The 12,186-nt window shown below is 38.0% G+C and overlaps 1 protein-coding gene across 1 annotated transcript in view; it reads left to right on the forward strand.

The window, feature by feature from the left end:
* The window catches only part of HACD2 (3-hydroxyacyl-CoA dehydratase 2), a 120,998-nt gene that overhangs the window by 74,374 nt on the left and 34,438 nt on the right, over window positions 1–12,186 (forward strand). Inside the window, exon 4 of the mRNA XM_082744270.1 lies at window positions 10,688–10,776. Within this exon, the coding sequence (XP_082600396.1) occupies window positions 10,688–10,776 (89 nt within the window). The remainder of the gene's footprint in view (window positions 1–10,687; window positions 10,777–12,186) is intronic.

The raw sequence follows: 12,186 nt of genomic DNA on the forward strand, positions 1-12,186 counted from the left end.
TTTAGTTTGTCTATTCTTGACTTTTCATATAAACCAAATCATGTAACATGTGGTCTTTTGTCACTAGGTTCTTCAGTCAGTATGTCAGTATGTTATACTATGTATCAATACTTCATTGCTTTTTTATTATTTATTTCTTTTTACTTTATTTCTAAGGTTCCATTGCGTTTCTTTCTAAAATACCATGTTCGATTGATCCATTCATGTGGGGTTTTTGTTTTTTTGTTTGTTTTAAAGATTTTATTTATTTATTTGACAGATCACAAGTAGACAGAGAGGCAGGCGGAGGGGTGGGGAGGGAGTTGGGAAGCAGGCTCCCTGCTGAGCAGAGAGCCCAATGCTGGACTTGATCCCAGGACCCTAAGACCATCACCCGAGCCGAAGGCAGCAGCCTAACCCACTGAGCCACCCAGGCGCCCCCATTCATCTGTTTTTTGGACATTTTGATAGTTTCCAGTTTGGGGCTGAGATAAATGCCACTATGAACATTCACTGCCAGTGTTTATGTGGGCATATGTTTTTATTTTTCTTGGATACATATGTACCTAGAGGAGAATTGCTGGGCCATATGGTAATTCCATATGTAACATTTTGAGGTACTCTCAGACAGTAGCTATACCATTTTATATTCCTAATGGCAATGTCTGAGGGCTCCAGTATCCTCACATCCCTGCCAGCACTTGTTATTCTCTGCAATAATGTATCTGATGATTGTAGCCATCCTAGTGAAGTATATCTCATTGTGGTTTTGATTTGCATTTCCCTGTTCACTGATGATTTGAGCATCTTTTCATGTCTTTATTATCCATTTACATATCTTCTTTGGAGAAATGTCTATTCTGATTCCCTGTCCATTTTTTAATTGGGTTGTCTTTTATTATTAAGTTGTAAGAATTCTTTATTTGGGGGCCACTTGGGTGGCTCATTCTTTGTAAGCACGTGACTCTTGATTTCAGCTCATATCATGATCTCAGGATTGTGAGATTAAGACTTGTGTCACACTTCTCCTTGGGCATGAAGGCTGATTAAAATTCTCTTGCTCTCTTACCCTCTGTACCTCTCTTCCTTCTCTTTTTCTCTCTCCCTCTCTGAAAAAAAAAAAAATTAAATATTAAAAAAAAATTTTAATTCTTTTTTTATATAAGGCCTTTATTGCATACAATTCATAGATATTTTCTCCTGTATGTTGTCTTTTCACTTTTTTGATAGTATCATTTGAAGCCCAGAAGTTTTTAATTTTGATGTCTATTTTTGTGTGTGTTTGCTTTTGGTGTCATAGCTAATAAACTGTTGCCTAATCCAAGGACACAAAGATTTACATTTATGTGTTCTTCCTCTCTTCTTTTAATCTTTAATACAATCTTTTAAAAGAAGGCGATCGTTTTTTATTAAAGACATCATTTGAATTTTATCTTTGCTAAAATGCTGGGGAAGAGGAGCAGAGTTTTTAATTAACATAATTTATTATTGGTTTCAGAGTTACAGGTCTGTGATGCATCACTATTATACAGTACCCAATGCTCATTACATCATATGCCCCCCTTAATGTCCACCACCCAGTTACCCCATCCATCCCTCTCCCACCCCTCCAGCAACCTTCAGTTTGTTTTTATGATTAAAAGTCTCTTATGGTTTGTCTCCCTCTCTGGTTTCATCTTTTTTATTTTTTTCTTCTCTTTCCCTATGATCCTCTGTTTTATTTCTTAAATTCCACATATCAGTGAGATCATGTAATAGTTAATCTTTCTCTGATTGACTTATTTTACTTAACATAATAACCTCTAGTTCCATCCACTTCATTGCATATGGCAAGATTTGGGGTGTTTTGGTGGTTGAGTAATATTCCATTGTGTATATATATATACACCACATCTTCTTTATCCATTCATCTGTCAGTGAACATCTGGGTTCTTTCCATAGTTTGGCTATTGTGGACACTGCTGCTATAAACATTGGGGTGCAAGTGCCCCTTTGGATCACTACATTTGTATCTGGTATAGTATACTGGGTAAATACCAAGTACTGCAATTGCTGGGTCAAGGGTAGCTCTGTTTTCAACTTTTTGAGGAACCTCCATACTGTTTTCTAGAGTGGCTGCACCAGCTTGCATTCCCACCAACAGTGTAGGAGGGTTCCTTTTCTCTGTATCCTCACCAACATCGGTCATTTCCTGACTCGTTAATTTTAGCCATTTTGACTGGTGTGAGGTGGTATCTCACTGTGGCTTCAATTTGTATTTCCCTGATGCCACGTGATGTGGAGCATTTTTTTCATGTGTCTATTGGCCATTTGTATGTCTTCTTTGAAGAAATGTCTCTTCATGTCTTCTGCCCATTTCTTGATTGGGTTATTTGTTCTTTTGTTGTTGAGTTTCATAAATTCTTTATAAATTTTGGATACTAGCTCTTTATCTGATAAGACTTTTGCAAATATCTTCTCCCATTCTATCAATTTTGGTTTTGTCCACTGTTTCCTTTGCTGTGCAAAAGCTTTTTATCTTAATGAAGTCCCAGTAGTTCATTTTTGCCTTTGTTTCCCTTGCTTTTGGAGACATTTCTAGCAAAGAAGTTGCTGCAGCCGAGGTTGAAGATGTTGCTGCCTGTGTTCCCTTTTAGGATTGTGATGGATGATTCCTGTTCCACATTAAGGTCTTTCATCCATTTTGAGTCTATTTTTGTGAGTGGCGTAAGGGAATGGTCCAGTTCCATTCTAATGCATGTGGCTGTTCAATTTTCCCAAACACCATTTGTTGAAGTACTATCTTTTTTCCATTGGATATTCTTTCCTGCTTTGTTGAAGATCAGTCGACCATAGAGTTGAGGGTCCATTCCTGGACCCTCCATTCTGTTCCGTTGATCTATGTGTCTGTTTTTGTGCCAATATCATACTATCTTGATGATTATAGCTTTGAAATAGAGTTTTGTTTTTCTTTTTCAACATTCCTTTGGCTATTTGGAGTATTTTCTGGTTCCATACAAATTTTAGGATTATTTGTTTCAGCTCCCTGAAAAACGTTGATGGTATTTTGATAGGGATTGCATTGAAACTATAGATTGCTCTAGGTAGCATAGACATTTTAACATTACTTGTTCTTCCAGTCCATGAACATGGAACATTTTTCCATTTCTTTGTGTCTTTCTCAATTTCTTTCATGAGCTTTCTATAGTTTTCAGAGTATAGATCCTTTGCCTCTTTGGTTAGGTTTATTCCTAGGTATACTACAGTTTTGGGTGCAATTGTAAATGGAATGACTCCTTAATTTTCTCTTTCTTCTGTCTCATTGTCAGTGTATAAAAATGCAACTGATTTCTGTGCAGTGATTTTATATCCTGCCACTTTGCTGAATTCCTGTATGAGTTCTACCAATTTCTGGGTGGAGTCTTCTGGGTTTCCTCATTTGTCATCTGCAGAGAGTGAGAGTTTGACTTCTTCTTTGACGATTTGGATGCCTTTAATGTCTTTTTGTTGTCTGATTGCTGAGGCTAGGACTTTCAGGACTATGTTGAACAGCAGTAGTGATAATGGACATCTCTGTCATGTTCCTGACCTTAGGGGGCAAAATCTCAGTTTTTGCCAAATAAGAATGATATTTGCTATAGGCTTTTCATGAATGGCTTTAATGATATTAAGGTATGTTCTCTCTGTCCCTCCACTGTGAAGAGTTTTAATCAAGAAAGGATGCTGTACTTTGTCAAATGCTTTTTCTGCATCTCTTGAGAGTATCATATGGTTCTTGTACTTTATTTATTTATGTATTGTATCACATTGATTTGTGGATGTTGAACCACCCTTGCAGCCCAGGAATAAATCCCACTTCCTTGTGGTGAATAATCCTTTTAATGTACTGTTGGATCCTATTGGCTAGTATTTTGGTGAGAATTTTTGCATCCGTCTTCATCAGGGATATTGGTCTGTAATTCTCCATTTTGGTGGGGTCTTTGTCTGGTTTTGGGATCAAGATAATGCTGGCCTCATAGAGTTTGGAAGTTTTCCTTCCATTTCTATTTTTTTAAACATCTTCAGAAGATTAGGTATTAATTATTCTTTAAATGTTTGGTGGAGGGGCGCTTGAGTGGGTTAATCACTGTGTCTGCCTTTGTCTTAGGTCATGATCCCAGCTCCCTGCTCGGCGGGAAGCCTGCTTCTCCCTCTCTCACTCTCACTGCTTGTGTTCCCTCTCTGTCTCTCTTTCTCAAATAAATGAATAAATCTTTAAAAATAAATAAGTGAATGAATGAATGAATGTTTGGTGGAATTCCCCCTGGGAAGCCATCCAGCCTTAGACTCTTGTTTATTGGGAGTTGTTTTTGTTTTTGTTTTAAGATTTTATTTATTTATTTGACAGAGAGACACAGCAAGAGAGGGAACACAAGCAGGCGGAGTGGGAGAGGGAGAAAAGCAGGCTCCCCGCTGAGCAGAACCCTCAGGGCTTGATCCCAGGACCCTGGGATCATGACCTGAGCTGAAGGCAGATGCTTAACAACTGAGCCACCCAGGTGTCCCTGTTGGGAGATTTTTTATTACTGCTTCAAATTCCATAGTTTGTAGTCCCTAGGAATGCATCCATTTCTTCCAGATTGTCTAGTTTGTTGCCATTTGTTGCTCATACTATGTGCTTACAATTATTTGTATTTCTTCATTGTTGGTTGTGATCTCTTCTCTTTCATTCATGAGTTTTATTTATTTGGGTCCTTTCTTTTTTTGTTAAGTCTGGCTAGGGGGTTATCAGTCTTAATAATTCTTTCAGAGAACCAGCTCCTACTTTTGTTGATCTCTTCTACTGTTCTTTTGGTTTCTATTTCATTGATTTCTTCTGCTGGATTTAGGCCTTACTTGCTGTTCTTTCTCCAGGTTTTTTTTTTAGTTGTAAGGTTAGTTTGTATAGCTGAGACCTTTCTTATTTCTTGAGAAAGGCTTGTATCACTATTTATTTTTCTCTTAGGACCACCTTTGCTGCATCCCAAAGATTTTGATGTTGTCTTTTCATTATCATTCATTTCTATGAATTTTTTAAAATTCTTCTTTAATTTCCTTGTTGACCTATTCTTTCTGTAGTGGGATGCTCTTTTGAGTCCTTTCCAACTTTCCTCTTGTGATTGAGTTCTAGTTTCAAAGCACTGTGATCTAAAAATATGCAGGGAATGATCCCAGTCTTTGGTACTGGTTGAGACCTGATTTGTGACCCAGGATGTTATCTATTCTGAAGAATGTTCCATGTACACTTGAGAAGAATATGTGTTCTGTTGCTTTAGGATGGAATGTTCTGAATATATCTGTGAAGTCCCTCTGGTCCAGTGTGTCATTCAAAGCCCTTATTTCTTTGTTGGTCTTCTGCTTAGATGATCTGTCCATTGTAGTTAAGGGGGTGTTCGAGTCCCCAACTATTGTATTATTATCGATGTGCTTCTTTAATTTTGTTATTAATTGGCTTATGTAATTGGCTTCTCCCATGTTAGGGGCATAAATACATATAATTGGTAATTTTCTTGTTGAATAGACCCTTTATTTATGATACAGTGTTTTTCCTCATCTCTTTTTACAGTCTTATATAAAACATATATAATGTTTTATTATGTTGTGTTAGTCACCATACAGTACATCATTAATTTTTGATGTAGTGTTCATGGTTTGCATATAACACCCCATGCTCCATGCAATACATGCCCTCCTTAATACCCATCACCAGGCTCACCCACCTCCCCACCCCTTCCCCTTTCTATTACCTGTAAAGTGACTGTTACTATATTTGTCTTTGTTCCTTTCTGATATATGTTAATTTGGGGCTCTTTCCTTAGAGGATCCCTTTTAATAGTTCTGGTAGGGCTGGTTTGCTGGTCACAAATTCTTTACGTTTCTGTTCGTCCTGGAAGATTTTTTTATCTGTCCTTCTATTTTGAATAACATCCTAGCTGGATAAAGTATTCTTGGCTGCATATTTTTCTCATTTAGCTCCCTGAATATATCATACCAGTCCTTTTTGGCCTCCTAGGTCTCTGTGGACAGGTCTGCTGCCAATCTCTGTTTCTCCCTTGTAGGTTACAAATCTCTTGCCCAGATCTGCTCTCAGGATTTTCTCTTTGTCTCTGAGGTTTGTAAGTTTCACTAGTATTTGTCAGGGTGTTGACCGTTTTTATTGATTTTGAGGGGCGTTCTCTCTGCCTCCTGGACTTTGATGCTTGCTCCCTTCCCGAGATTGGGAAGTTCTCCACTGGAATTTGCTTCAATATGCCTTGTGCTGTCTCTGTCTGTCTTTCCTCTTCTTGTGGGTTCCCAGTTATTCTAATACTGTTTCACTTTATGGCATCACTTATCTCTCGAATTCTCCCTTCTTGATCCAGTAGCAGTTTATCTCTCTTTTTCTCAGCTTCTTTATTCTCTATCATTTGGCCTTCTGTATCACTAATTCTCACTTTAACCTCATTTATCCTCGCAGTTAGAACCTCTATTTTTTATTGCATCTCATTAATAGCCTTTTTGATTTCGACTTGGTTAGATTTTAGTTCTTTTATTTCTCCAGAAAGGGATTCTCTAGTGATTTCTATTCTTTTCACTTTTTGCTTTTTTTCTGTCTTCTATGCTTTTTTCAAGTCTAGCTAGTATCTTTATAATCATTATATTATAATCAGAACTCTAGTTCTGACATATTACTTATGTCCATACTGATTAGGTCCCTGGCAGTCAGTACTGCCTCTAATTCTTTTTTTTTTTTTTTGAGGTGAATTTTTCTGTCTTGTCATTCTGTCCAGAGAAGAACAGATGAACAAGAGAACAGAATATTAAAATGGCAACAATAACCCCAGAAAAATATACACTAAACAAATCAGAAGAGACCCAAAACCAGGAGAAAAAAAAAAGAATATAATTAGACACATGAGCAGAATAGAGCAATACACTGGATTCTGTGTGTATCTTGGTCTCTTTTTTAGAAAGCTAGATCCCAAAATTGTAAAGAAGAAAATCTATGTGTACAAAAATAAAATCAACTACAGTGAAACGATAGAATGTAATGTAAAAATGGAAATTAAAAGACAAGAAAAAGCAAAAGAGGAAAAAAGACCCAAGAACAACAACAACAACAACAAAAAAAAAAAAAATGAAGGGATATAAACAAACAGGTGAACAGAACAGAGCAATACACTATCTCCTGAGTGTCTTTTGGTGAGTTTGTTAGAAGAAACCACATCTCAAAATTGTAAAGAAAGAAAAACTTATATATACAAAAATAAAACTAAGTACATTGAAAGGATAGAATGTAAAAAACAAAAATAATGGAAGAAAAAACAATAAAAAGGGAATGTGATCAGACAGGTGAATAGAACAGTCATATACAAGATTTTGGGTGTATTTTGGTCTGTTAGAAGAAACTGCATCCCAAAAATTGTAAAGAAAGAAAAAAAGTGTGTGTGTATATATATGTATATATGTATATGTATATATATGTGGATGATCAAATACAACGAAGGGATAGAATATAACTGTAAAAATGAAAATGAAGATGTAAAAAAAGAGTTGATAAAGTAAGAAATTGGTTGAAAAAGGAAAGGAAAGAAGTTAAAGTTGAAAGACTAAGAATCATGGGGAAAAAACATGCATTCTATATGCTGTATTCCCCTAGGGCTGGAGTTTTGCAATTCTCATTGATCTAGAAACTTGGTCTTGGCTGGATGTTCTTGCTGATCTTCTCGGGGAGGGGCCTATTGCATTGATTCTGAAGTGTCTTTTCCCCAGGCGAAATTGCACCATCCTTGCTGGGGGCCAGGCTAAGTTATCTGCTCCAGTTTGCTCTGAGTGCCTTTTATTCCCTAAAGGCTTTTGGTACACTTTTCAAAGATGAGAATGAAAATGACAACCTCCCAGTCCCTGGCCCCAGAGCCAGCCCTCTGGGCCCGACCTCTCAGGGAACCCTCAGATAAAACAATCAGTCACTCCTGTACCCCTGGCCTTCATTCGAAATCCCGGCCTGTGACCTAGTGTTTCTCTCTCAGGCACACAGCCCTGTTTGGAGTCTCCAAACCCTGTGGACTCCTTCCTCCTGGGTGAGGAAGATGGGGTCTTGCTAGTTCTGCTTGTTGGGCCCCTGCTCAGAGAGCAGTTGCTTGACTGTGCCGTAGATCAAGGTTATGGTAGCCCTGAGCTGAGAGCCCACAAGTGGGCTCACTCTGCAGCCACCTTCCCTATCCTGATCCCTGGGAGCTCTGCCACACTCAGGCACCCCCAGTCTCCCTGTGACCTTGAGGGATCCTGAGACCACACTGTCCCAGCTAGGTTCCACCCCCACTTAGCCACCTGAGCAGCATCCCTCACTGGAGCAAACTTCTAAAAGTTCCAATTTTGTGCTCTGCTGCTCTATCACTTGCTGGTCGCCAGCTGAGGTAGGCTCCCTTCCCTCCCCCTCCCCCCACAGTTAATCTTCCCACTATCGCCTGGGATTCACTTTTCCACACCTCCTGCCTTGCAGAAAGTGGTCGCTTTTCTTTTGTAGAGTTGCAGCTCTTCTTTTCTTAGATCTCTGGTTGAATTCGCAGGTGTTCAGAATGATTTGATAGCTATCTTGCTGAATTCCTGGGACCAGATGAAATTAAAGTCTCCTGCTCCTCCACCATCTTGGACTCCTGCCCCCATTTATCTTTTCTTCTAAGAGTTTTATAGTTTTAACTATTATATTTTGGGTTTTGATCCATTTTGAGTTAATTTTTTTTGTACTTGACATAAGGAAGTTTCTAACTCTATATTCTTTTTTTTTTTTTTTTTTTTTTGTCAGAGAGAGTGAGCACAGGCAGAGGCAGAGGGAGAAGCAGGCTTCCTGCCGAGCAAGGAGCCCGATGTGGGACTCGATCCCAGGACACTGGGATCATGACCTAAGCCGAAGGCAGCTGCTTAACCAACTGAGCCACCCAGGCATCCCCTAACTCTTTTGTATGCAACTATCCAGTTGTCCCAGCACCATTTATTGAAAAGACAGTTATTTTTCCATTGAATTGTCTTGACATCCTTTTTGAAAATCAAGTATCTATAAATGTAAGGATTTATTTCTAGAGTGAACTCTATTCCATTGGGCTACATGTCCATGCATTTATTTTTCTTAAAATCATTCTACAAAGATTTATTGAGTATCTTTATATGCCAAGCATTGCGTGACATGTGCATGTTACTTGCTTTTGGGAGCTTAGCTGTTCCTCTTTGAAGCCCAAGCCTTCTTGAAGAAACACATTCTAACAGGATCTTGCATCTCTTTCTCTTAATGAATATAAGGTGATTCCTTTCATAGCCATACCCATGGATGTCTCCATGTACATCTCTGATTTGTACACAGTCTTTTGGAAATTTGTTTCTCTGTTTCATAAATGTTCAGAAGTCTGAGTGTGGTTTAGGAGGCATGGAAGAATGAAAATTGGTCTGGGATAGTCCAGTGGACGTACTGAAGATGAGGTTAGTATTAGAGTGATAGGAAGATCTGCCACCATGATGAGGGCTCCTGGCAGGTATGGAATGGCCCACATGCAACTTGAAATGTCCAGGAAGTTGGTAAGTGTAATTGCTGCCAGCAGGAAGGCTGGAGAGAAACCACAGAGGAGTGAGGGTAAAGGAGCCTGCTGGTTTGGTACCCATAATTCTGCTTCCTGATTTTACTTTAGGAGTGGTTCCCTACAAGTATAAAGTTACAACAAGAAAATGACGCTTACAGATAATGGCTTATTGCTGGGTTTAAGATGACCTAAAGAAGGCAAGAGTTTTTTGTAATGGTGGTGGCTGGTTTCTTGTGATTGTGATTGTGGGAATTGAAAGGAGAAGCCAAAGAAATTTAAACTTAGCAGAATTTAATGATTTCCAAAAACTAAGGATTCCAGTGTTAAAACTTCTGCCAGTGCTTATTGTAATGCACAAGGTGAGAATGGTTTAATAAAGACCATAAGCTTTGATTATCATATGCTTATTGGCAAAATATTCGAGTGAATTTTAAAAGATAATTTAACCATTAGATAATACCTTGATATATATAGTACAGATAATACATATGATATGTAAGAGTTGCTAATGTTCATTGGATACAAATACAGTTGATTTCCCTTCTATAGGTGCCTATTCATTTTTGAAACCCATATTATAAAATGACCTTTCAGTGTCTAATTTTAGAGGTTAAGCAATGGTTTTGTTTTCTCTATATGATAAATGTTAAATATATTGCACTTGGCCAGTGATTTTGAAAGGCTTAAGAAAGGTACCTAGATCCATGTTATGCTGTTGCCATTAACAATATTGTTCTGGGGTGGAGGGAGGCAATATTAGTGTTTTGGAGGGGGAAAGTTGGGGTTTTGGGTTGTCTTTTATTTTTTTAGATTTTATTTATTTATTTATCAGAGAGAGAACACACACAAGCAGGAGGAGCAGCAGGCAGAGAGAGAAGCAGGCTCCCCACTGAGCAAGGAGCCTGATGCAGAACTCGATCCCAGGACCCTGGGATCATGACTAAGCCAAAGCTAGACACTTAACTGACTGAGCCATCCAGGCATCCCTGGAGGAAAAAAGTTTTTAATATTGACTGTACTGAAAGACATTTTATATAAAGTTTCAGTTGCTCAAGATGGTTTTATATCTTAACATTAAAATTAAATGTTTCAGAAAATGTATTACATGTTGAAACTTAGTACAATATACATTTATTTACCCACCCTAAAATTTCTTTCAGGAATCGTTCCATCTTCTGTTGTCCTGACTTCCTTCCAGGTGATGTCAAGAGTTTTTCTGATATGGGCAGTAACACATAGTGTCAAAGAGGTGAGTGTTTACATTGACTAAAATAAAGTAATACCAAGAATGCTAGTCAATGCTAGTCAACATTTCTGTTTCTTGTGTGTGTTAGGGCTACAGATTGGAACTCTAGGTCATCACTGTAGCCCAAATGAAATGCATATTCGCTATGAGAATTGGATTACTGGTGGGGAAACGTACCCCAAATATGCAGTGTTGTTAAAGAGAAGAGTGGTTAAATGATAACGTCCTGCAGGCTTAGTTCCCATAGAGAGATTTGGACAATATGGATGTGGTCTGCACTTCAGTTATATTTTTGGGGTATCTTGTTTGTTTCAGTATACTGAACTGGACATCTGCATCCTTATAGTGGAACTGTTGGGGGAGTAGGGGGTATTAATTCAGTCCAGAGCAGTCCTCTTTATAGGACCAGGAGAAACAAACTTGTTTCCACCCCACCCACCAGGATTAATGGAATTCTCAAACGTGCTGACTCTAGTGGTTCTGGAAGGGAAGTGCTCTGCTGAGGGGTGTGGGATAGTACGGACCCCCAGCAGGCCCAGGGATACTGGGAAAAAGCCAGCAGTACTGTCAGTGTGAATCGACAACCACGCTTCATTTCCCAGTATGGGAGAAGGAGATTGTTTTCCTGTATGTTTTTTGCTTTTTAAAAGTCATTTATTTCTTGTTAATGTCACCTTGAGGTAGAGTACCTGTAGCCACCAGGAGGATTCATTTTTCAGTTTTTCTATCCCAGACATCAGCAGTATTGGAATCTGTGGGGCTCATGAAATGTGCTTATCCATTAGCATTATTCTAGTGTTTTCTTTGTCTTCTATTCTCCCAAAACCTCTGTCAAAACATTTTGTTTTTCAGAATTTATTTTGACAGTTTGATTTGAATTTCAGTGAGGTTTTTTCTTTTAACTTTTTATTGGCATATGATATACAAACAGAAGAACGCATGTGGCTAATAAGTTTTTAACTTATTTTATTTTATTTTAATTCCAGTGTAGTATAGTTAACATACAGTATTATATTATTTTCAAGTATACAATAATCTAGTGATTCAACCATGCTGTACATTACTCAGTGCTCATCCTGATAAGTTGTTCTTAATCCCCTTCACCTCTTTCACCCATCCCTTCTCTGATAACCATCTGTTCATCCGTTTGCTACAGTTAAGACTCTGTTTTCTGGTTTGTCCCTTTTTCCTTTGTTCATGTAATCATATACTTTTTAAAAAGTGATCTCATTGCTTTAAAGAATAAAGTTTTTTAAAAAGACACATAAATCCTTTTTGAAATTTTTTTATTTAAATTCAATTTAGTTAATGTATGGCATATTATAAGTTTCAAAGGTAGAATTTAGTGATTCATCAGCTGCATATAAAGGGACTGCTCATTAAATCAAATGCCCTCCTTAATGCCCATCACCG

This window comes from Mustela nivalis (genome assembly GCF_964662115.1).
Source record: "Mustela nivalis genome assembly, chromosome: 1".
Lineage (NCBI taxonomy): Eukaryota > Metazoa > Chordata > Mammalia > Carnivora > Mustelidae > Mustela > Mustela nivalis.